Source organism: Macaca nemestrina, chromosome 6, assembly GCF_043159975.1.
Source record: "Macaca nemestrina isolate mMacNem1 chromosome 6, mMacNem.hap1, whole genome shotgun sequence".
Lineage (NCBI taxonomy): Eukaryota > Metazoa > Chordata > Mammalia > Primates > Cercopithecidae > Macaca > Macaca nemestrina.
In genome coordinates, this window is record NC_092130.1 from 179,820,212 (window position 1) to 179,846,134 (window position 25,923).

Here is a 25,923-nt window from a genome sequence, read left to right on the forward strand (position 1 = left end):
CCTCCAAATAGGAATCTGCAGCCAGTTTCTGCTTTTGGAGCTTAGCCTGTTCCCACAGTGGAACGTGTGCAGCCCAGAAGCTTACACGTCTCAGAGTTTCTGCTCCCTTTCCTCCTGTGTTCTTCTTGCGAGCAGCTGCTGTGAGCCAGGCCCTGCAGGAGCTGAGTCCTCGGGGTGACCAGGCAGCGATGGAAGGGCCTCCCAGCCTGCAGCCTGGATTGTGGTGGAATCTCACCTCTAGAGTGTGGGGCTGCAGGTTGGACATGGGGGACCTCATATGTAGGGACCAGAGGGACAGAACTCTGGCTGGGAGTCCCAAAAACTTCAGGGAAGGGGGATTTGTGCAGAGCTTTGCGGGTGAGGAGGCATGAGGACTGTCCAGGAGAGCGTGTGGGCAGGACCGGGAGGCCAGCCTGGGGACCAGAGGAGCGGCTCCGGCACCTGCCTGCCATCGGTCATCTTGAAGCAGGAACTGGGGCATCGGCTGTGATGCTCACATAACCACCCTGCCTGGGCCCTTCCTCCATGGGACTCTGTACTCTCTACTCCTGATTTCTTAGCTGAGCTTGCACCCCCACCCCACGCCCTTTTCCCACAGGCCCACACCTGGACGCCTGCGTGTGCCGTCTGAGCCAGGCGGTGCTGCGGTCTCTGTCGGTCTCGTTCTCCCTGTACCTGGACACCGTTTGTCCAGAGTGCACATCGCAGGTGCTCAGGAAGTGTCTGCAGAATGAGTAAACGTGTTTTCTTTCACACACCTTTTTACTAGTTACTTACCAACAGCACCAGGGCGTGAGCACTGTGCCCTGTGCTGGCATCATGGGTGTGTGCCAGGGCTTCAGGGAGCCCTTAGTCCAGACAGCAGAGCCCCCTGACGGGAGGAAGATTCCAGGTGAAGGCGTGGGCCATACGTAGCTGGTGCCAGCGGTCCCGGGGCCTTCCCTGTATCCCGGAAGCTGGCTCGCAGGGGAGCTGGTTGGGTGTTGATGGGGGTTCTCCAGTCACAGGGTGTCATGGTTTAGGGCATGACCAAGACCAGACTGGCTTTGATCCCATTCAACACTGCAGCATCCTCGTAAGACGCCCATGGACTGGAGTGGGTTGAAAATGGTAAATAGAGTGGTCTAGGGGAACCGCTGTGCTGTGGGACTGCAGGACCGATTTGCAAATTCAGAGGGAATCACTGAACACACTGTCATCTCACAGGCGAGAGCCTCGGGTAGGCGACGTGCCGAGGATTCTGGTGAGGACGGTGGAGTAGAGATGACAGCGGCAGGAGGCGGTGTGGCTGGTTGAGGCTTTGAAAGGAAAAATAGTTCAGTTTTAGAAAAGCTATATTTAATTTTAGATTTGAGTGGGAGAGCGAAGAAGAAACAGCTTTATAAATAGCAGTCAGCATGGGTTCTGGGGGAGAGGGGTTCCTGCGGGGAGGCGCAGATCCTCCTGTAGTCGCACGGGGTGGGGGTGAAAAGCTCCAGAGTGCGACCTCACCGAAATTTAAGGTCAAGGAGACAATGGGTGTTCACAGGGGTGAGAAAAAGAAAAGAAACCCAACATAAATTTGGCAAAAGATGTATATACATTTATACAAATGAGCAAATGACGCAAACAGAAACGGGAATACCCGCTAAACATCAAATATTCCTCCCGATGAAACTGTCCCCGTGATGTGGCCTGCGCTCCTGGCAGCCCTTCCCGCCTCCTGCAGGTCTCACCTGGGGTCTGCAGCGCCTGGGGTGTGGGCCGTACCTGCAAAGCTAAGAGCGGTTGTTTGTGGAGAGAGAGCCCACAGCAGTGGTTCGCGATGCCAGTTTCTCACGTTTCGCGTCTGCGTTCGGCGTCGTAACTATGAGAATTGATTGTGGGCGTGACCGCTGATTCCGTATTTGAATGCAGCGTTTGGTTTGGACCAGAAGGCACGTTACATGAATAAAGGTGTTTTGGTGACTGGGGAGACAGAAGAGGAGGGCGTTTCCTGCTCGGGGTGTGTCTGTGGGTGCTGGACGGGAGTGGGTGATTCCTGAAGCTCCCGCCAGCTCTCAGGTGCCGAGGGCGGGCTGGTGGTGGTTGCTGGTGGAAGTGCCAGCTCCGTCCGACGGGAGGCCTCAGAGAACTGCTGTGCTTTCAAAAGTTGTTCTTTCTCTAAAAGGAGAAAGCAAAGTAAAATTAGACGTACCTTTTTCCTCCTGCCCGTGTCGGGGGTGGCCCTAGGATCTGAAGTGCTCCCAGGTGGGTCTGCTGAAAGTCTGTGAAGGCTGCGTGGGGCCTCACACTGCCCAGAGTCCTTTGCTCGTTCCCGGTTTTTGGGCGTTGTGTCTCATCTAAATCAGGTTACAAATAGCTTGCTTTCTATTAATTCCTAAGTAACAACAAGAGCAACCAAGATTGCTCCCTGAGTAGTGGGTCCTGCCCACCCCCACCAGCCTCGAGGTCTTCCAGTTTCTGCCTCTCGCCTCTTTAATCTGCTTCGGGAAGCCTGTGCCCCTGTCCTCAGGGCCTCTTGGGAGGATCTGGAGATGACTGAGGCCAGGCCCCCGGGGTGGCCTTCAAGGACTGCACAGCCCCAGAAGCTGCCGTTCCCTTCGCTTCCCGAGGAGCCCTGGTCTCCCCAGTGGGACTGCACTGTTCTCCAGCTGCCCTGCCGGATAGGGGTCGATGAAGCTTTGGGCCCCCTCTCCCCTGCAGGAGAGCCAGCCGTCCTTAGTGGTCCCAGTTGCAGAAGGCTAGGAAGCTGTCTGAGGGAGTGGGTGCTGGGTTCATTTTGCAGGGGGTACCAACAGGAGTTGGTGAGAGAGAAAGTGGGCCGTAGGAATGGCGGTGCCTTGAGAAGGGAAGGCTGGAGTGGGCCCGGGTAGGGCTGGGTTTGGGACATCGACTGGTGGGATGGTAGGTTGCCTGCGGGCCCTGCACACTGGAGGGGGCTGAGTAGCAGCTTGAGGGCATCAATGTGATGGTATTGGCCACCGCCCAAGGGCATGAGAGTGCACAGAGCGGAGGGGGTCCCGGGCCTGTGGATCCCCTGCCACTTACCCACCTCCCCCAGGGCGGCCCCTGACTCCAGCCACCCTGCAGCTGTGGCTTGTGTGCTGACCTGCCGGCCACCTGGGAAGGCTGCCCTGCTGTCCCCCTCTGGCCTCAGCTTCCCCACTTGTACAAGGCTCCCACAGTGGGTGGGTGTTTTTGCTCTCTGGGGTTGGACAGGCTCCTGGGGCACACGGCCGCATCCCCTGGCAGGATTTTCTCTGCCTTTCCCTTGGCAAGTGAGGTGACCTTCTGGGTGACGTGCAGGAAGTGAAGTGTGGCCTGGCCTTCCCCATCTCTACGTCTCGCTCAGCAAATTCTAGCGTGTCGTGTGCACTCCGTTCTGGGTGTGGAGTTAACTGGTTTTGGGGCTGGCTATTAATGTGTTGTATTGTTCCTTAAACCGCGTCTTTGGGTCTCACCGGCCTTTCCTTCTGTTCGGCACTGTCCATGATGAGCTCTGGCTGGCTGCCACCCACTGCTCTGGGTTTCTGGACTGGGGCACAGGCTGGGGCCTCCGGGCCTCTGGTGCATCCCCTCAGCATCTGAGGGTGGCCACGATAACGATGACTCTGTGCCCTGGGCCGCATTGTGCTCTGGCCTGCAGTGTCCTCAGGGGTTGGGGGAGCCCACAGGTCAGGGCACCTGCTAGTTCTGGAGGCCGGCTCAGCGGGCACTGGGTCTGGCAGCCCCTCACTGTGCTGTGCCTCTCCCCACCCAGGCCCCGCTTAATGCGTGACTTCACTGCCCAGTCACGCACTTCTGCGTGTTCCTCTGGGACTGGGAGCCTCGAAGATACTTGGGTTGCCATTGAACGTTGACCCAGTGGCACAAGGCACCAGCCCTGTGCTGCTTCTGACCAACTCAACCACCTCGGGATCCATCCCTGGTGCCCTGTGTGGCTCGGAGCTTCTCCCTCGACTGGCTCGAGGTGCTTGTTGCACAGGTGACCCCCGACTCACCTGTCCCCCGTGGCACCCTGGGTAGCATCCTGCCCTGTTGCCACTAGTGATGAAATCTACAGCCTGGGGCCGCCTTCCCGATTGCCCAGCCCGTGTGCTCAGCTCCTGGGATGCCTGCTGCCGGCCTCGGCGAGGGCCTCCCTCCCCTCCAGCCCCTCTGAGGCACCTTGCTCTGAGCGGCACAGGTCGTACCTGGGCTCTCGGTGGAAAACCCACCAGAGAGAGGCGCCCCAAGAGGCGGTCTCCTGCTGAGCCCGGACACCACCAGCGTGGTGCCCTGGACAGGTCATGACAGGAGGCTGGTGCCCGCCCTCCACATACCTGCTCTCCTCCTCTTTTGAGCTGATGGAATTTCTCAAAGGAGGGGGATGCAGAGCCCTCTCGGACATAGGAGTGCCTCCCAGGGCTCCCCGGAAGGGCAGGCGCTCCCCATCTGTCCAGCCCAGCGCAGGTTAATTTGGCAGCGAGGTGTTTTACCAGAATCTTTGTTTCACCTTCCCCAGAGCCCACCTTTCCAGTTCCCACTGAGCACCTCCCTCCTTCCCCGGCTGTGGAGCACCTGGACTCCCAGGTCGTGTGCTGTGGGATAAGGGCATCAGCCCTGACCCGTAGGGCTCCCAGGAGCAGCCTGCAGCCCCCATCCCCGTGCCTCCCCTCCCTTCTGCTTCACTCTAGAGGAGCGTCTTTCCTCCGCGTCTCTGGGTCTGTGCTTTTCAGTGCCCTCCGGAGATGGGGTAGACTGAACACTCCCCCTGTGAACACAGTCTCCCTCTGTTTCTATGGACAAATCGAAAGCGTCTGAGAAGCAAAGACGGCCCAGGATGTGGCTGTGGCAGCAGCCCCTGGACAGCAGGCGCCCGTGTGTGCTGGCGCTCGCCCTCTCACCGTGGGAGGAGTGAACGTACTTTCGTGGATTTGCAAGTGCACTGTCACATATCCTGTGGAGTCGGGATAATTTTTTCTCCAGAATTAAAGCAGCAGTGTCGGGATGCACCTTCAGGAGGGAGGATTCCTGTGAGCTGCCTCCACTGCGCTAACCGTAGAGCTAGGGAGTGGCTGGCACTGAGCATCTGCCGCGGCCGCCTGTGCGGGGTGATGCAGCCCCGCGTCCTTCGAGTCTCCGGGCCCCGTCCTTCGTGCAGCCTCCCCTCCACCCCGCCTTGTTGCAGGTGCATTGGAGCCCCTCGCTGACTGGGGCACTGCAGTGTGACATCCCCAACACGCGGGTTCGGAGGGGCTGCAGCATCACTGCGCCTGGTGCGCCTCACCAGCTCCCCTGCCGGGCACCACGATGGTGTGAGTGCACCTGGTGCGCCTCACCAGCTCCCCTGCCGGGCACCACGATGGTGTGAGTGCGCCTGGTGCGCCTCACCAGCTCCCCTGCCGGGCACCACGATGGTGTGAGTGCACACGAGAGGGACCACATGTTCTCTGGAGACCTTCGTGTCTTTGGGTTCAGCACTGATTGTGAAACGCTGGGCGATGCTGGGGCCTGGGGCTGCTTTTGGCCCTGGTGGCCTTGGCAGAGACGAGGGAGGGGTTTGCCAGCTGCCTGACATCAGAGAGCCTGGGCCTGGGCATTGTGACCACCGGTGCCTTCACTCAGAGACTTCCAGAGAGTTCCGGGCCAACATTAGGATGGCCTTGTTTACATTTAAACCAAGAGTCATCACTTTTATACTTTTTGTCATGGGAAATCTCAAACATAGGTCAAATGTCTTTCTCAGCTCAGGCTTCCCTAATAAATGCCTCAGATGGGGCTTAAACCACAGATATTGTTCTCTCACCATCCTGGAGGCTGGAGTCCGAGATGGAGGCACAGCAGGGCTGGTTCCTCCTGAGGCCTCTCCTGGGCTTGCAGACGGCGCCTTCTCCCTGCGTCCTCACAGGGCCGTCCCTCCGTGGGTGTCTGTGTCCTCATCTCCTCTTATAAGGACACCAGGCAGATTGGCTCAGGGCCCCCAGATGACCTCAATCCACCTTCATCACCTTTGTAAAGGCCCCATCTCCAGATACAGTCACGCTCTGGAGCCCTGGGGGTCAGAACATCAACAGGAATTGGGGAAGGGGGCCAAAATTCAACCCAGAACACCAAAGCAGTGATAATACGGTGGGCCTGGGACCTGCCCCCAGCCTGGAGAATGACGGTGTGTGGTCACGTGCACTCCCACTGCGCCTGCCCTGCTTGGTGTGGCTGCTGTCACAAAGGACCACAGACGAGGTGGCTTCTAAACAGCAGACATGGATTTCTCACCCTTCTGGAGGCTGAAGTCCAAGATGCCGGCAGATTCGGTGTCTGCCAAGGGCCCCCTCCGGGTCAATAGATGGCACCTCTGTGTCCCCACAAGGTGGAGGGGTGAGCGAGCTGCCTCGGGCCGCTGGTGCGTGTGGATCAGGAGGGTCCTCCAGCTCCTCCTTGTTTGCTGCAATGGATTTGGGCTGTGTTTTGTGGAGTTTTGTGTGTTGTGGAGTTGTGTGTGTTGTGGAGTTGTGTGTTTTGTGGAGTTGTGTGTGTTGTGGAGTTGTGTGTGTTGTGGAGTTGTGTGTGTTTTGGAGTTGTGTGTGTTGTGGAGTTGTGTGTGTTGTGGAGTTGTGTGTTTTGTGGAGTTGTGTGTTTTGTGGAGTTGTGTGTTTTGTGGAGTTTTGTGTGTTGTGGAGTTGTGTGTGTTGTGGAGTTGTGTGTTTTGTGGAGTTTTGTGTGTTGTGGAGTTGTGTGTGTTGTGGAGTTGTGTGTTTTGTGGAGTTGTGTGTTTTGTGGAGTCCTGTGTTTTGTGGAGTTCTCTGCATTTTCTGATTGATTGCATCTCCTTGTTTTCATTGGGGTTTTCTGGAAGCTGGTGGTTGCATCTAGACCCAGAGAGGGTCAGTTCCCACCGGTCTGCTGTGCTGCTCCTGCACCAGGCTCGGTTGGCTGCTGCTGCACCCCTGCCACGTGAGTGTGTGTGAGCTGGGTAGGCCTCGAGCCAGCCCTCAGGACATGAGCCTCTGCCAGCTTCCTTGATTTGGGCTGCACCATGCTCCTGGAACTGCAGGTGTGAGCCCCCGCGCCAGCTTCCCTGATGTGGGCTGCGCCGTGCTGTCCCATCTTCCTTTCTGCATTTCCCACCTGTGACCTGGAGTAAGCCTGGCTGAGGACCCCCGGGCCTTCTGCTGGGAAGTGGTATTTAGCGGCCGCAGTCTGCACCAAAGCTCTCCATGCATGTGGGCAGGTCACTGCTTGGATGCCCTGGTCTATCGTAGCCAACTTTCAAATAGTTCAGACTTCAGACAAAGTTCTTCATAGGATTATGCTATAAACCCTCATTTATGGCTCACACACAGGATGACCATATTGCTTCCTCCAACTGGCATTTCTCAGGTTAATCAGGGTCCTATGGTGACAGCCGGTTCACAGCCATCAGCAGCTTGTCTTAGGAGGGCCCGGTTGCAGGTCTCTGCATCTGCAGGCGTCCACAGTGTCCTCCCCAGTTAGCTGCCGCGCGGAGGCCTGACTTGTGGTGACCCGGAGTGTGGTCCATCTTCTCCTCTCTGAGTCCCTCCGCCTCCCCGCATCCAGCCTCTGGCCACACTGCCTGGAGGCTGCTCCGGCTCCCCACGGCTGCCTGCCTTGGTCATGAGACAGCCTGCTTATCCCTGTCCGTGACTTGCAGTGATGTCTTGGGCCGCACGCTGCCCCTGCTGCCTCTGGTGAAGGTGCCAAGGGAGCTTCTGTGGGAGCCTCTGAGCCAGGGTGCTGGCCCTTGCTTAGGTAAGGAGAACTCTGCCCTCTCTGCCATGTGTCCCTGTGGCTTCAGGTCTGAAAACGCACGCCTGCTCTCTGTGGACACTGCAGAGCTGCCTTGGGAAGGAATGGCTGTGCCCGGTGCCTCCACTTTAGTGACCTGAGTCTCCAGCGACGCTGCCTGGGAGACCGCACGGCCAGGCCCGTTTCCTTAGAGGGCCATTGTTCTGGGAGTTTCAGGTCTAGCCAGGATTTTCTAAGAATTTCGTTGCCTACCCAGCACCTCCCTTGGCCACCCCTGCCGGTGCTGAGGGCTTGGCTGCCGCAGCTGCCCCAGCCAGCTTCTCTCTCTCAGCTCTGCCATTCTGGCATCTCCCGGGGGGGCCAGAGTCCATCCAGACCCATCTGCACTAGGGCGTGGGAGCATGAGGAATGGAAGGATCCCAATGGGTGGGCCTGAGACTGGATGCAGGGGTGAGGCCTGTGGAGGAGGGTGGGCAGAAGGTGCAGGGGCATAGAAGCTTCTGGAAGGAGCCACAGCAGTCTCCCAAGCCCTGTTCTCCTTGGCGAGGGCTCTGGGCTCCTGTGGGCGGGCCGAGCCTGGCAGAGAAAGAGCGCACAGGCCCAGAGCTGGGTGAAGTGAAGACAGAGCGGTGGAGATGCCTGGGCTCTTCACTAGGAGCACTGCTCCTCCTCCTACCTGGGGCTCCCAGAGGCCCCCTCTCCAAGCAGTTTTCATGGCACTGCAGAGCAGAGCCACACCCTCCCCATCTCCTGGAGGCCTGGGGAGCTCCTCCCTGGCCGTGTTCCCGCTCCACCCTTCACTCATCAGCCCGGTTTGCCGAGGGTCAGCGATTGCAATTGTGGCCCACAGGCCCCTCTCCTTGCTGCCACTAAGCTCAGAAGCGCAGGCTGCATTCCCTGATGCACCATGAGCAGGCGCAAGGATGCATGGGCTGAGGGTCACATGGTCACGCCGTCTTCTGGGACGCCAACAGGAGTAGGTGCACTGACGGGTGGGGAGGGTCACCTGGTCAGGTATTCTTTCCCATGCAGGAAGGAGCCAGCACAGAGGGTCACTTGTTCACGCAGTCTTCCCCGTGCACTGAGGAGCAGGTGCAGGGATGCATGGACGTGTGGGGTGAGGGTCAGGTGGTCATGCAGTCTAACCCGTGCAGGAAGGAGCAGGTGCAAGGATGCGTAAGTTGAGGCTTGGGTGGTCGCCCTGTCTCCCCTATGTGCGCAGGAGCAGGCGCAGGGGTGCATGGGCCTAGGGTCACGTGGTCGCACAGTGTGTCCCCCCACTGGGTGGCCCAGCGAACCCCACGTGCTAAGGAACCAGCAGCTTGACTACCCTGGATGCAGGCAGGGCCTCCCCACCCAGGGCTCATTCATGCCCCATGTTGTTTGGGGATGGGCACTGCTCCCCCAGCCCCAGAGCCTTTTCCAGTGGGGGTCCCGTGTGGAATGGCCTGGCCGGCAGTGCTGTTTCAGGAACGCCAGAGGTGGAGTGAAGCAGGCTGTGGGATTACAGATGTGAGCCACCATGCCCGGCCCAGCTGTCGGCTTTAACAGCAGAGCCAGGCTTGTGTACCCCGGAGTGGCCTCTTCCCAGCCAGTGGCCCTGGAGCCCCAGGACCAGGCGGGCTGAAGGCCGAGGCTACGGTCTCCTCCACTGTGCTCTCCTCCACTGCAACAAAATATGAAACAGTACCAGTAGATGGGAATGGATGAAATATTTAAAACTAAATTTTACAAATAAAGGAAAAGGCTGCCCCTTAGATTTGTGGGATTAAATCGAGGTGGTCCTTAGGGGAAGCTGTGATCTAAATGTGAATATCAGGAAATAAGGTGTTTCTGAAAATAACGACGTGGGCTTTTCCCTCAAAAAGTTGAAAAGAACATTTGACTAAATTCAAAGCAGAAGAAAGAGGAACTCATAAGAGCCAAAATTATTATGATTAGGTCACAACAGAGAGAATGAACAAATCTGAAATGGTTCTGTAAGCAGATTGATAAAATAGAAAAGTATCTGGCGACGTGGGTTTGGAAGTTTTGGCAGGCACAGATAACGTTAGAAATGAAACCAGAGAGTAGCCTTGGTGTAAACCCGAGGAGAGTGTGGTGGGCAACTTGACTTAATTATCTTAAAGGCAGCTGGGGGGACACCTTGGTAGTGGGAGGGGAAAATATGCCAGAAGCTTCCAGGAAGAGATTTCCTCATTGACAAAAATAGTGAGGTCAAGCCAAGGAAAAAGAGGGACTTTTAGGCAGTAGTGTTGGAAACAGTGAAGCAGCGGTCAGGAGCTGCCGGCAGGCATGGCTGGTTTCGTAGAGCGACCGCATGAGGAAGCTGCCGGGAGGAAGCGACAGGCGCGTCTTACTCAACAGGTGGTGACAGTCCCAAGCACCTGTTACCCAACAGACCTAGCAATTCCTTTTGAAAAACAATCCTCACAGGTAGCGGCACAGTACTGAAGCTGGCTTTTAGTGTTAGAGAGACTGTGGCCGTGAGGCATCACAGTGGCGGATTAAAGTGGGAAACAGCACGTGGCTGCCCCCACAGGTGCAGGAAAGTCGCTCTGATAACGCTCAGCACCCACTCATGATTTAAAGCAAGACAAAGCTCGTGGAGGACGAGGCCTGGGAAGGTTTCTTGGCAGTAAAGAACGTTTGCTGAACACCAGTAACATAACACGACGTGGAACAGTGACAGCGTCCCCAGTGGCGGGGTAACAGGTTTGTGGTTGCTTGGCGCAGCGAGGGCCATGCTGAAACGGGGGCCCCCGGAAGCGGGGGAAGGAGAGGCACATTCGAGGTCGCCACCTCTCGCAAACCAAACATCGTCTAGATCTGCGTACCCGACAGGCTGACCTGACCGCTGGACCCTGACAGGGTGGAGACACGGGTGGCGTGAAGCCGTGAGAGTGAAATGCACACTGCACATCCAAGACAGCATGAGAAAATGCAAACTAGCCAGTAGCAACTTCTATGTTGAGTACGTGTTGAAATGATATTTCAGATATATCGGGCAAAATGAACTATATATTAAATTGTCATTCCCTTTAAATGTGGCCCCTTGAAAATTTAAAATGACGCATGTGGCCGGCATGTTTCTCTTGGACTATGTTGGGTCTCTGTTGAGAACCCAAAAGAATCTAGGGACAAACCAAGGAAACAGAGTGGGAGCGCTCCCATGACAGGCATCAGAAATTAGGGATGGCTGCTGCTTGGGAGCCGACTGCAATCTGTGTCTCCTGGGTCTTTTCTGTCTCTGTGCACAAAACCTGCACCTCAGGACTGGTGTTTCCCCTCACCCAAAGCCTCCGGCCCCTCTGCATGGAGTCCTGCCCGCCGCCCAGAGGGACCTCCATCCTCAGACCCTGGGCTGCCTGGGATCCTGCAGCCTTGGCCTGCCCTGGCGTGGGGGCCTGCCCTAGGCATGGGGGGCCTTCCTGAGCCCCCATATTGACCTGCACCCCTGCCCTCCTGCCAGTCCACTCTCCTGCGCCGGGTCTTCCATTGGCTGGAAAGTCACAGCTTCATTCTGCCGCCTTCTCTGTGGTCCGAGGTCCAACCTTGGACCAGCTACCTCCCCACGTCACCAACACTGCCTAGGGTGGCGTGTGCATTCTCATGCCCACATAAACGATTTCAGGGGAAACTGCTGAGTGAGGCCTGGGGGGCTGGGGGCTGTGTCCTGGGGGGCGGAGCTGCCTGGGAATGTGTCCCGTGGGTCAGAGTGGCCCTTGAATTTGCAGGAGAAGCTCCACTGTGTTGTTCCCAAGCCACTCGCTTGGCGGCTCCAGTAAGGAGGTAGGAAGCCGGCAGTGGGCGTGGAGCGTGTCAGTCAGCACTGGTCGGTGTCCACAGCCATGGTGAGGGCTGGTCAGCATCAGCACCAGCCAGCCTTGGTCAGTGCCGGTCAGTGCCAGTCACTGTTGGTCAGCCTTGGTCAGGGCTGGTCAGCACCAGTCAGCCTTGGTCAGTCTTGGTCAGCGCTGGTCAGCACCGGTCAGCCTTGGTCAGCTGGTCAGCCTTGGTCAGCGCTGGTCAGTGTTGGTTAGCCTTGGTCAGCACTGGTCAGCACCGGTCAGCCTTGGTCAGTGCTGGTCAGTGTTGGTTAGCCTTGGTCAGCACTGGTCAGCACCGGTCAGCCTTTGTCAGCCTTAGTCAGTGCTGGTCAGCCTTGGTCAGCTGTGTGCCAGCTGTAGCCCCTCCCCAGTTCTCCACTCTGCGGGGCGTGCTGTCCCCCTGGGCTGACCTCCGCTGGGTGGGGAGCTGCCTGGTGTCCCACATAGATTCTCTGGATAACGCCCCCCCTCTGTCCGCAGGTGGCCCTCATGACACTGACGCTCTTCCCGGTCCGCCTCCTGGTTGCCGCTGCCATGATGCTGCTGGCCTGGCCCCTCGCACTTGTCGCATCCCTGGGCTCTGCGGAGAAGGAACCCGAGCAGCCCCTGGCCCTGTGGAGGAAGTAAGTTGAGCATGTGCTGTGCTCTCCTTGTGGGGGGGTCACGCGGCCAAACAGTGGGAACCCATTCTCCCAGTGGGGTTGTCTCTCCACCCTAGCCCATCCGTCCTTCCCTTCCGAGCCCAGCATCCACCAGGGCTGCCACCTCCCAGTGGGGACTCGGCTACCTCCCTGCTGCCTCCTTCTTCCACGCCTCCGCCACAGTCCTGCTCTGAGGCTTCATTTTCCAGTGCTCTGCAGGACGTGTGGCCACTGTTTCAATCCTTGAGCACAGAGATCCCCCTACACCGTGGCCTTCTCTGCTCCGGAACCTGCCGGGGCTCCCTGTTGCTGATGGAAGTCAGGCTTCTGGACACCCTCTCCTGGCTTTGTGACTCCAGCCCCCTTACCCCTCCCACCTCAGGCCCTCAGCTCTGGCCCTGTCCATAGTGGCCTCCCCCAGACCCTCAGGCTGTGAGTGGACGACCTCTTGGGCTGCACTGGACAGGGTGCCACAGTGACATAGGCCTCCTGCCTAGGGAGGTCCCCACCGGAGTGACCCCCATGCAGAGGCAGCTGGACCTGATACGGTTGCTGTGGGCCCAGGAGGGGCCGTCTTCCAGGTGTAAGCGCAGCAGCAATGAGGGGAACGGCTGCTCGGGGAGCAGGTGGCCGCCGTGACATCTCCTGCCAACCTGGTCTTATTAAAAGTGGGCTAAGTGGGAACAGGTTGCCGCATCATAAAGGTTCAGTGACTTGACATCAGAATCACCATTTCTGGCCAGGCTTGGAAAAGCAGAAACTGCTCCCCAGGGCCAGCAACTGGCAAGAGCCAGGCCCCAGCCCTGCCTTTGGACAGGAGGCCCGGGCCCTCCCCACCCTCCGAGCCTGCATGTCAGCCAACACTGGCCTGGCCTGCTGCCTGCTGGCACCGCCCCTCCAGGGCCGTCTTCCCCTTGCTTTGTGGACCTAAACTCTTCCTGCTTTTAAGCACAGAATATAAATAAAGCACAGCTACCCGATGAGGAGTACATCTAAACTAAAGATCCAAAACAGACCACAAAAAATTAAACTAAATCACAATATTTTCTTGTTTCATTTAAATTCCTGAAAGTATCTACCATTAGCAAATGAAAATGTTGAGATATCATAAATATTTTGATAAATATTTTCAGTGTCTTAGAAGTTATCACTCATGTCCTATAACCACAGCTCTGACAACCCTTCCATGTGTTGTTAACGTCTCTCATCGTCCTGAAGGGGCTCCCAAAATCTTTTATTCAGAAAGAGGATTATTAGTAGTTAACGGGAGGCTGCTGCCTGACTGTAAATAAAGTTTTACCAGAGCACGGGCACGCCCACTCGCCTGCGTGATGTTCAGGCTGCATTGGTGGGGAGCCGGGCCAGGTGGTTGGGACAGAGGCCGTGTGGCCGTAGAGCCTAATGCATTCACTGCCTGGCCGCCGACAGGTGTAGTGGACATGCCCAGGCCCCTCCTTTCTCTGGAAAGTGTCTGATCTGTGAGCTGTATGTACACCAAAGTGTTCATGGCCAAGAGGCTGACGGGAGCTGACCTCTGCCTGAGCTTCGGTTCTCCTCGATACCCAGGGCCACACTCAGACACGCAGTTAGGTGCAGGGGAAAGACGGCCACTTAGGGTCCCGGGTTTGCCGCCCCGTTGCGTGCAGACATGGTGCAGTCGTAGTTGAGGGCAGCCTGGGCACTGGGGTCCCCTCACTCCGGGCCCTGCTGAGCGGGTGGACGTTAAGCAGCTCGCTGGGTGGTGGTAACCTGGGGCAACCTGGGTTCTTTAGGGTGATGGGATTATCACTGGCTTTGGTTCTTCATTTTGCCTTTCTAGATTTTTAAAATTCTGTTTGAAGAATATGCTTTATCTTGAGGTTTGTTTTTGAAATGTTTTAACCATAAGATAGGAATTGGGTAACAAATATATAACCAAGCAAAATAGATCAAGGCCATATCAAAGTCAGGCTTTGAGTTTTGCTGAGTTGAGAAGCCACAGCTAGAAAGTGGGGGTTCTGTGGTGTTAAGCTGCAGGTGACCTGGCTGAGTGTGCTGCTGTGGGTCGCAGTGGCTTCATGGTGCTTTCCTGGCACCCTTTCTCTTTACCCCTGTGTCCTTGTTGGGCTGAGCTCCCCGCCTCCTCTGTTCTATCTCGGGAGGCAGCAGCCCAGTGCAAGCACAGGCTCCACTTTTCAAAAATAGACGGCTTGGGGCAATTTTCCATTTCCCCGTGCTAACCCTGGTGGCTTTTCTTATCTATGAATAATTGACTTGGCTTCATCAGGCGGTAAATGGACCACGACAGACTCTTATTCTAGCAGCTGTCCTTCAGAGACGCTTTCCTGTGTCCATCTCATGCACATGTACAGTGTACCATGACAGTGACACGCTGGGATTCCTGTCACCTCTGCTTCACGAGATCTTTGGGCATCTGGGTCTGTGGAGACTCACTGTATATCATTCTGTGTATGTGTGCAGAGAGGGTGTATGTGAGAGTGCACACGTGTGTGTATGTGTGTACATATGTGCATGTCAGTGTGCTTACGTGTGTATGTGCATGCACGAGAGTAGGTACATGTGCATAGGTGTGTGGTTGCATGTGTGTATGAGAGCAGCCGGTGCAAGTATGCGTGTGTATGAGAGTGTGTATATGTGTGTGCTGTGTACATGTGTGTATTGCATGTGTGTACATGTGAGTGCATATATATGTGTGTATGGATGGATGTCTATGTATCGTGCACATGTACGTGTATGATGGCATGTACGTGTGTATGAGTGTTGTGACTGTGTACGTGTGTGTATGTGTGTATATGTGCAGCGTACCTGTGTACAGGTGTCCACATATGCATGTGTGTACATATGTGTATGAGAGTATATGTGTGTACATATCTATGAGTGTGTGTGCATGTGTGTATGAGTATATATGAGAGCGATGTGTGCGTATGTGTGTGAATGTGTGCCTGTGTGTGTGCAGGTGAACGTGTGTGCATGTCAGAGAGTATGCACGGATGCTCGTGGGCACTCAAGCTGCCCGTGCTGCCTGGCATTGAATCCCACCCCTGGAGCTCCTGGCGTCTCCTTCAGCAGCACGGATGAAAGCTCTTTGGTGCACAGTCCTGGGCTTGGCTTGGTGCTTGAAGGGAAACAGAGAACAAACCCTGAATTCTGAACTCCCCAAAGGGAAACCTAGTCACAAAAGCACCGTAGTTAGGGACGCAGGGGATCAGGAGAAAGCTGGATTTGAAGTAGCAGATTCAGAGTGTACCGCTGAATAATAATTACGTAGTCGGTGGGGACTTCAGTTGGCTCACGTTATGCTCTGCTCTGCAGTTTTGAATAGATTGATGTTGAATTAAAGCATTTTTGCTGAATGTAAGTTAGTGTCATTCAAACCTTCCTAAAATAAAAATCTTAGGCTTTCAGTGAAAGAATGACACAGTTTCGCGAAAGGCACTATTTTAAGTTACTTTCAAAACACACAGTGTTGTAAAAACCGTAGCATCATTTTGCAAAACCCGACCATCTGGGGCTGGATCCTTGACCGCTGGCCAAGTCCTGAGCTGGGCCAGGCCCTCCAGGGGCTGTCCCTTGGCTGACTGGACGGTTCAGATGATGATGGTGCCCTTTCCTGAATGCTCTGTGTGGGAATGTCCGTTCCCAAGTTTGGGGATGCCATCCCCGTGATGACTCTAGGTACTCCGCGTACGTCGGCCTGGAGGTTGGAGCTTGAACTTGAGCATTGATCCACTTTATCTAGTCTCCCAGAAGCCAGCAGCTCCTGCCACCTGCGTCTCAGCCTGGGACTGCCCCTCCACACCTGCAGCCCAACACAGCTCCCCCACCAACTGCCCAGGGGCTGTCCCTGACCTAGCTAGGCCGGTCCACATGCAGCACCAGACTTGGCTCCTTGAGGCCCTGCCAGATGTGGCCCCAGGGCCCCTTCCCTTGCCCTGCCCTACCGGCACTGTAGCCAGCAGTCAGGCTGTGTACCTGCGTACAGGTCCTCTCCAGCGCCCTCTCCGCCTCTTGCCTCCGGTCGCAGCAGAACATTTGGAACCTGCAGAGCCGCGGCCTGGGCATGCCCCTCACGCTTGGCTGTGTGGGCCTCCCCCGCCCACCTCCACACGCCAGCTGGGTTGAGGGGATGAAGGCCTCAGCGGCCTTTCTCCTTTTTCCCCTGCATGTTCTGGAGATTTCCTCCTCCTCATTTCCCAGGCTTTCCGGTGAGTTGCTTGTCTCCCCAGTGAGAGTCTTGGTTTCTGAGAGTGTTTTCTTGTTCCTTGATGCCCCTCAGAACCCCCATTCTTCCTGACTCTCTTGGCGATGGTGGATGTTTTGCACCCCACTTCTGATGCCCACCCTTTCTGTCTCCTTGGGGTCAGGCCTCTGCTTCTCTGCCATGCAGCCGCTCTGCCCACACGTCTCAGGATTCTTGGGTGTCGTCTGTGTGAGGACGGTAGGACCGAGTGGATTTCCCGGGGGTGCTGATGGAGATCCCCGCTCCTGTGTATGCAGATAGATCCGTCTCCTGATTCACACTCGCCTGGGAACGGGCTGCCCAGGCACCTGAGCACCTTGGGCTTGAGCTGGCTGCCTTTGCCTTGGGGTCAGTGGGTCCTGGGTCCCCCACCCCACAGCGAGCGGAGCTTTTCTCTAAGGCCGTCATCTGCACCAGCAGGCCGGGTTTTCACACGTGGATGGTTTAGGTATGAAAGTCCTCCAAGATCTTTAGAGAGAAAGCAGAGGCTGTTTTTTCCCTTCCCCGACACCCAGTACATTTCCCCTGAGCACGGTCTGACCCTGCAATTCGATTTGGGGGCTGGCAGGTGTGTTCCTCCAAGGGCTGCCCAGGTTTGGATCCCTTTTTCTCTGCTGTCCTCTCTCCTGCCCCTGACTCTGCCCGGAACCAGCTCCTGTGCCTGCCACAGCCTCCTCTGCAGCCTCACTTCTCCTTCTCCCGCTGCCTTGTTTCTTCCATCTTAGGCATCAATTGCTGTCTGTTGGCTTTTGTTTTTGTACTTGTTTTTTTTTTTTTTTTTTTTTTTTGTGGAAAATAACATGCGTACATAAGAGTATATCTTTATTTTTTAGTTTAGTTTAGTTTTCTTGAGATGGAGTCTCACTCTGTTGCCCAGGCTGGAGTGCAGTGGTACAGTCTCGGCTCACTGCAACCTCCGCCCCTTGGGTTCAAGCAATTCTCCTGCCTCAGCCTCCTGAGTGGCTGGGATTACAGATGCCCACCACCATGCCCAGCTAATTTTTGTATTTTTAGTAGAGACAGGGTTTCACCATGTTGGCCAGGCTGGTCTTGAACTCCTGACCTGAGGTGATCCACCTATCTTGGCCTTCCAAAGTGCTGGGATTACAGGCGTGAGCCACCTTGCCTGGCCAGAAAAGTACATTTTTAAATGTTCAGCTGAACAGGTGGTGGAGAAGTGCAAGCCTGTGTAATCCCTCTCCTTTAGAAAAGCAGCATCCTGGGCTGGTCCCCAGCGTCTCCTTACGTAACTACACCATTGTTTATCATCTGCATACACAAAGGCCGTTCCAGGGTGGCCCCGCGAGAGGCTCTGTGCTCTCCTAGCAACCGCCTTGGCTCAGATCCATGGGGACCCCTGTCCTGGAAGTCTTCTGAGAGGATCCTCCATCCCAGGGGAATGTGAATCCAGTAAGGCTTCAGGCTCTTGCTTCTCTGTGCCGTGGTTTTACCCAGTGTGATCCCCCACTTAACCCAGTGGCCAAGTGAGACGTGGCTTTTCACGAGGGTGAACCATGTTCTCTGTGGACTAAGGTGTGCGTGGCCTGTGGCTTCTCACACACCATGGCTGTCTGCTGCCTGTCAATTCCCTGACGTGTGGAATAACAGCCTCATCTGTAACCTCATATGAAAGCAAATACACACATTTAAAAGGCTAAATTTGTATTTTTTTTTTTTTGAGACAGAGTCTCGCTCTGTCGCCCAGGCTGGAGTGCAGTGGCGCGATCTCAGCTCACTGCAAGCTCCGCCTCCCGGGTTTACGCCATTCTCCTGCCTCAGCCTCCCGAGTAGCTGGGACTACAGGCGCCCGCCACCACGCCCGGCTAGTTTTTTGTATTTTTTAGTAGAGACAGGGTTTCACCATGTTAGCCAGGATGGTCTCGATCTTCTGATCTCTTGATCCGCCCGTCTCGGCCTCCCAAAGTGCTGGGATTACAGGCTTGAGCCACCGCGCCCGGCTAATTTGTATCTATTTTAAAAAGAGATCGAGGATACACAAATTCAGTTAACCTAGGCTGATTTTTACTTTATTTTCCAAATTTATTGGCCATCTAATTTCTTCCAGAAACAGCTCACTGTAATAACACAACGCCTGGTTGTGGGAACCCCGGGCTTCCTGTGGAGATGAGGTGGGGACATTCGCACGCAGGTCTCAGCTTCCGCTGTCAGCTCTGAGCCCCTCCATATTTCGATATGCATTTTAGGGGTTTTAATGTTTTTCCCATTTCAAAATGATGGGATGCTGGTAAATAAGTTGCTAACATGAAGGTCCGAGGTCTTCTGGCCTGGGGCTTGTGCTGTCTGTGTTCGGGAGTCTCATGCTGTTTTAGCACTGCCTGTCGTGTGGCCGTGACCGCCACACAGGGCCCCGACCTCCCTCACAGGAGCGAGCGCAGCCAGTGAGGGCACGGCGGAGGCCAGGAAGGCGCGGCGTCTTGTCTTCCCTCACGCAGATGTCCCAGGAGCGGCGACCGCACGAAGCCCGTGACCTGGACTGCGCCATGGAGGGCCCTCCCATGGGACTGCCCCCGTGCCTCACACAGCCTCCGAGACCGCGGACCCATGCCCGTGTGCCCGCGTGATGCAGCGCCCTCTTTTGCAGGGTCGTGGACTTCCTGCTGAAGGCCATCATGCGCACCATGTGGTTCGCCGGCGGCTTCCACCGGGTGGCCGTGAAGGGGCGGCAGGCGCTGCCCACCGAGGCGGCCATCCTCACGCTCGCGCCTCACTCATCCTACTTCGACGCCATCCCTGTGACCATGACGATGTCCTCCATCGTGATGAAGGCAGAGAGCAGAGATATCCCGATCTGGGGAAGTGAGTGGGACCCCCCTGCTGGGAGTGAGGGACCCCGCCCTGCTGGGAATGAGCGTTCCCCCCTCCACTGGGAATGAGAGAGCCCCCTGCCACTGAGAATAAGAGATTCCCCCCCTGCTGGGAGTGAGGGACCCCCCTGCTGGGAATGAGCGTTCCCCCCTCCACTGGGAATGAGAGAGCCCCCTGCCACTGAGAATAAGAGATTCCCCTCCTGCTGGGAGTGAGGGTCCCCCCTCTGTTGGGAATAGTGAGACCCCCTCTGCTGCTGGGAGCGAGGGACCCCCCTCTTCTGGAATGATAGATCCCTCCCCTGCGAGGAACGAGGGACCCCACTTGCTGGAAATGAGTGAGACCCCCCTGCCAGGAGTGAGGGACCACCCCACGCTGCTGGGAGTGATCGAGCCCCCACCGCCGGGCACGTTGGCCTTTCTCCCCATTTTCTGTGTTGTGGTTTCCTGTGTGATTTTCATTGTTGTAATTGTTATTTTTATTGGCACCTGAGTGCCTTCACCATCATAACAGGCTACAGTGCTTGCTCCAGGTCTGCTTGGCGAGGGTGGCTCTCCTTTATCAGATGGCAGCTCTGGAAGTCTTTGGGAGCAGGGCGGCAGTGCACCCGGGCTGTGCCGTGAACCCAGGGGCCTGAGCACCTGGTGCTGCCGTGACCCCTCACCAAAGCCGGGGGCTCACTGCAGCAGAGACCCACCCTCTCGTCATCTGGGGACCAGATGTTCAAAATCAAGGCGTCTCTGGGCTGAAGACCCTGTGGGGCCCCTTCCTGCCTCTTCCCACTCTGAGGGCTGCAGGCGATCCTGGGCTGTGGCTGCATCGCTCCGCCTCTGCCTCAGTGGTCGACTAGCCTGCCTCCTTCCGAGTGTCTCTCCTCCATGTGTCTCTTATAAGGACCAGTCATTGGATGATCCCGGATGCTCTTGTCTTGAGATCCTTAACGAGTTTCCTCTGTAAAAACCTTTTTCCAAATAAGGTTCCATTTACAGGTTCCAGGGTCAGCATGTGGACCCATCTTTGGGGGCCGCATCCCATGGACTCACTGCTCTGGGAGGACTGTAGGGAGCCCTGGAGCCCTGCGTGGCCCCTCACCCAGCTGTGTGCAGCCCTGACAGCCAGAGCTCTGTCCTCGGTGCTCTTCAGGGCGGCTGGGCCTGTTCTGTCCTCGTGCTTCCTTCACAGGTGCCATCAGCACAGCACAGCAGGTTCTGGGGCACAGCGGTCCTGGGTTGGCAGTGGGCGGTGCTGCGGGCAGGAGCTGCAGGGAGGAGGGGCGTCGTCTGTGGCCGGGGCCCTCACCTGGGCGCTCCTGCCGGCTGTTTCCACGCAGCACCTAACGTGAGCATTCATGTGACAGTTTTCTAGAGAATATCTGGGGGGACACATTCTGTGGTGCTGACCACTGAGGGTGGCGGCCACAGCTGGGATAGGAAGGCTGGAAGTGGGGTGAGGAAGCCCCGGCACGGCCGGTGGGAGATTGGGCCTGCAGCAGCCAGAGGGTGTCCAGACTGTGCCTGCAGCTGGGCAGTTGTGGGTGGCCTGAGTCTGCCTGGGACAGGCCTGGAAATCAGGGATGGTCCTTGGTGGGACTGGAGGTTCTAGGGCTGGCTGCACTCAGCTGGCTGGGGAAGCCTGGAGGAGGCTGGACAGGCCGGCAGTGGAGGGAGATTGGACTGCAGGCACCATCCGAGTGATGGCCTTGGCTCTCACATGCACCCTGCTCTGCAAGCTCCACTGGCCCGTGGGGCAGCCCCAGCTCCAGTCAGCACCGTTTGCATCCTGTGGTTCCGGCACACACAGGAAACCACATTTGTGCCCCCACCGAAAGGCCCGTGGTCCTTCGTCATCCGCTCAGGGAGGGGGATTGTGGAGCTGTGTGCCCAGGGACCCTCGCAGCTGCAGGGGTCCTTGGGGAGGGGGCTGCCCACCCAGAGTGAACCTGAGCGTTGGCCGGGCTCTCCCCGTGCCGTTGGTGCTTCCCTGTGGAGATCACCAGCGTGAAGGAGTGTTTGGTACGGTGATGCTGGACGTTGTAGTCCCATCTTTCTAGAGGCCCGGAGTCCACCTCTTCAGGACCAACCCAGGTGGCCCAGCACTGCCCTTCATCTCGGCGCAGCAGGAAGAATGGCCGCGGCCGTGCTGCTGTGTGCGGGGCCCTCGTGGAGCCCTGTGTGCTTCTCGTCATTTCAGAGATAATCCCCGGACCTGTGAGGGAAAGGACAGTGACAAACAGGCTTGTCAGAAATTTTTGTTAGAATTCAAACTTAGCAGGAACCACATTTTGCTCCCTGCTGTCCTGACCTGAAAGGGCCATCATCCTGGGGCGTGGCTGATGACTCCTCTACCGGGCCCCTGGAGCACCCTCTGATTCGGGAGCTCAGAACCATCTCCCCAGGCTCCAGCTCAGAACCATCTCCCCAGGTCCCAGCTCAGAGACGTCTCCCCGGTCCCAGCTCAGAGACGTCTCCCCAGGTCCCAGCTCAGAGACGTCTCCCCAGGTCCCAGCTCAGAGACGTCTCCCCAGGTCCCAGCTCAGAGACGTCTCCCCAGGTCCCAGCTCAGAGACGTCTCCCCAGGTCCCAGCTCAGAGACGTCTCCCCAGGTCCCAGCTCAGAGACGTCTCCCCGGTCCCAGCTCAGAGACGTCTCCCCAGGTCCCAGCTCAGAGACGTCTCCCCGGTCCCAGCTCAGAGACGTCTCCCCAGGTCCCAGCTCAGAGACGTCTCCCCAGGTCCCAGCTCAGAGACGTCTCCCCGGTCCCAGCTCAGAGACGTCTCCCCGGTCCCGGCTCGTGGTGACTTCTGGTTCCTCTCGTGGACCCTGTGACAGCTCACAACTTTGTTGAAGACATGAGTGTTGAAAATGTTCAAAGTATTTTCTTTTCTTTTTTTTTTTTTGAGACGGAGTCTCGCTCTGTCGCCCAGGCTGGAGTGCAGTGGCCGGATCTCAGCTCACTGCAAGCTCCGCCTCCCGGGTTCGCGCCATTCTCCTGGCTCAGCCTCCCGAGTAGCTGGGATTACAGGCGCCGCCACCTCGCCCGGCTAGATTTTTGTATTTTTTAGTAGAGACGGAGTTTCACCGTGTTAGCCAGGATGGTCTCGATCTCCTGACCTAGTGATCCTCCCGTCTCGGCCTCCCAAAGTGCTGGGATTACAGGCTTGAGCCACCGCGCCCAGCCAATATTTTCATTTTTAGATGTATCAATACCAATTAGAGTGATCAACCAAGTGGATTTTTTTCATTTTCACGTTGTTAGTTTCCTTTCAGTGACCTTCATATCTGTACCATCTATTTACAAACCTTGTCAAGGAAAGTTTGAGGCTCAAATGCCCAAAAGACAGCAGAACGCTGTCACCTTCTTGCTGGCAAAGTGCGCCAGTCCCAGTGTGGTGTGCACACGGCGTGGTGACGCCCTTCGCTCCTCAGGGCTCCCGGGGAGGGGCTGCATCTCCTTGCTGTCCTCACCGCCCAGTTCTCGGTGCTCGAGTGTGAAACGCACCCCGGGCAACCCACCCGAAGATGCAGGCCCAAGACTTCGCTGGGATGCAGAGTCCTCACCCTGCGTCCCCCACATTTACCCCGGACCCCACAGGAGCGTGAAATGCCCCCATGCCACTGTTCTTTTCTTCGCCGTTATAGACAACTTCTGAAATCTTGACTCTGTTCATGAAACAAACCAGCTGACAAGATGGCGAAGGTGGCAGGGTGGCATCTCCAGACCCCGTGTGCCCTCGGGATGACCATGGGACGCTTTGGCCAAAACAGTGGGCACCGAAAGACCACGCAGTCTGGGCCATTTCTTTCACGCGTGCGCCATCCTGTGAGACAACTCTGTCATTCTTCCCTTCTTCTGATTTCGTCCTTTTTGGCAGAGTTGGGAATAACCAATGAGTAAAGATGAAATAGTCCTGGAATCGTGAAAAAGCAAAATGATTCAAGACATAGGAAAGACCACAGAGACCCTCGTGTGTGTTTGATTTTACAGGAGGTTCCCACAGACCCAACAGGCAGCCACAGGACAGAAGGAATTTTCTTTTTTTGGCTTCAATTTTCTCATTGTTCTTGGAGGAAAGAACCTCCAAGAAAGAATGAAAGTCATGAAATGCTACTCCTTACAAGTAATAAAAACACGAAGAAAAGAAGCTGAACTGGAAACTGAACTGGGGTGGGGAGGTGGAGCTGACCTGCAGCAGCCTGGGAGCCCATGGTGGGGTCGGAGACACGCTCAGTTGGCCTGGGGGGCGCTGTGGGTGGATCCTGCTCACCATCCTCAAAAAGGAAGCTCCACTTGGGTAGTTTCGTTTTAAAGTCTTCAGAGTTTGCTCTTCTGAGAATTGCGTTTCCACGTTCAAATCCTTTTGCAGAAAGACAGGTGCCGTGGCCGTGTTGCCCTGGTTGAGCACCAGCCTTCATGGCAGGGTGTCCCTTGTACCCCAACCCCGCACCTTCCAGGAGGCCGTGGGGTGCCGTGGTTAGAACTGGGGCTGCGCTACAAAGCACCACAAAACTGGTGGCTTAGAGCAACAGGAATGTATTCTCCCGCGTCTGGAAGCAGAAGCACCAGAACAAAGTGCTGGCAGCACTGGGCTCTTCTGAAAGCTCCCTCAGCCCTCCTGGCTCCTGGCGGGAAGATGCTGGCTGTGGCTGCACTGGCCTTCTCTCCCTTTCTTCGTCTCCTCTTCCCACAGGGACCCTCATCTGGGACTTTTAGCTTGATCGTCTGCTTTGTCTCCTCCTCCCATAGGGACTCTCATCCGGGACCTTAAGCATCTGCTGCCACCTGTTTCCAAATGAGGTCCCATTCCCGGTACCAGGAGCGAGGACTTCAGCTTGTCTTTTAGGGGATGCAGTTCAAGCCACACGGGGTGGGCGGGGCCCAATCCACGCGACCCGGCACCTTCAACCCTGTCCTCTGTGAAGACCAGGACTAAAGACTTTCTGCTTCCTGGCGGTTGTCTTTCATTGACTTCCGTTCTGTGCTCCGTGTCCTCAGTGGGTGCCGTGGACTTGGTGTTTGTTACTTGTGGCACTGAGGACACAGGGCTTCCTGCTGTCACAGATGTGGGAAGGCCAGGTGCTGTTCCCGTTCCCTCAGTCAGGGACTCACAGCCCACCCGTGGCACAGCCCCTGGGGCATCTGGAGACTCCTGCCCCACTGGGCACCGTGCAGCAGCCCCCTCATTGCCCAGCCCTGCCTGGCAGGAGCCATGCATTCCACGTGATCCGTCTCCCCTCCTCTCTTCCAGCTCTGATCCGGTATATACGGCCTGTGTTCGTGTCCCGGTCAGACCAAGATTCTCGCAGGAAAACAGTAGAAGAAATCAAGAGACGGGCGCAGTCAAACGGAAAGTGGCCGCAGGTAACGCACGCAGCCCCGATTGTGTTTCAGTGGTTTTATTCTGAAAGATGCGAACTTCGAGAGTAGGGAGGAAGAAACCGGGGCCCTTCCTCTGGGGCTGGATTCCGAATCTCTTCTCCTAGTGAGTACGTGAACTCAGGAGGGTGCTGCCAGGCACATTTGGTTTTGGCACCCAAAATTTAAAGTTAAAGTAAGGAAAAACAATTCTCAGACGCATCTCAGCTTCCTGAGTCATCTTTTTTGAACTAAGTTCTGACTCAGAGCATTGCTCATCCACCCTCCTGTTGCAGTCTGATTTTGGAGTTGATGTGTCAGCCTGCTGTGTGTTGGGTGGTTCCAGAAGTCCCGGAGTAAACTTCCTGGTCTGTGTGCTGGTTCCCAGGCATCATTCAGAAACCCTGACCCCAGCTGTAGGGGCAGCTCGGCTAACATGAGCTTGGACGCTCTTTTCCTTCCGACTGAGCCAGCATTAGAAGCTGGACACTCACAGAACTGTCTGGGATCTGATTGCTCAGGAAGCTTTGCAGGGTCTGGCTGGAGCTAGCCCCTTAGAGGGTTGTGACTTCCAGGGTGCCCCAGCTCTGCCCCCACAAGCACAGGCAGCCTCCTCCCCCACCCAGTTGGCCTGCCTGGCCCTGGGCTTGCCAGTGTGAGCCCACGCCGGCCCGCCTGAGGTCTGGGTGGACCTATGCCAGCCTACCTGAGGTCTGGGTGGACCTATGCCGGCCCGCCTGAGGTCTGTCTTCCTCGCGGGGCCCGGAACTGAAAGCAGCCTGCAGGGCTGGGAGTTTGAGTGCAGTTTCTGCTTCTGCAGGCCGGTGTGAATGGGAGGAACCGAAACCCCAGTGTGGAGGGTGCTGCCTGACTGCGGCTCAGCTCCCCTGCTCATCCAGCCCATTGCTGGGGTCCCAGCCCTCCTTCGGCTCCATCAGACAGGCACTGCCATGCGTGGGTCTTTGCTCTCCTCTCCGCCTTCGTCCTGAGGAGAATGAGTGCTGCCCCCAGGGGGTGTTTATGTTGTGCCAACCGTGGGTTCTATTTAGTTGCACCTGGTTCTCATAGCGTCTGAGAGGTGGGCGCCGCGATGACCCGGCTTTCCAGGAGCTGTAGTTGAAGAAGACAGATGCCGTTTGTGCGTGGACGCTGCTGCCACAGTTTCAGAACCAGCAGAGCGGAAGTCAGTGTGTGCTTCCAGAATGCTTTTTAATAATTTAGATACTGAATCTGATTCCAGTGTCTAACTTATGTCAGTAGCAAAGAAAATATATTGCGAAGATTGGCGTCTGTAAGCTCTGAATTA

At 56.5% G+C, this 25,923-nt stretch overlaps 1 protein-coding gene across 1 annotated transcript in view; it reads left to right on the top strand.

Moving 5' to 3' along the window:
* Window positions 1-25,923, top strand: part of LOC105464562 (lysophosphatidylcholine acyltransferase 1) — a 62,053-nt gene that overhangs the window by 9,784 nt on the left and 26,346 nt on the right. The window contains exons 2-4 of the mRNA XM_071099119.1: window positions 12,039-12,181; window positions 19,042-19,256; window positions 24,511-24,623. Coding sequence (XP_070955220.1) covers window positions 12,039-12,181; window positions 19,042-19,256; window positions 24,511-24,623 — 471 coding nt within the window. The remainder of the gene's footprint in view (window positions 1-12,038; window positions 12,182-19,041; window positions 19,257-24,510; window positions 24,624-25,923) is intronic.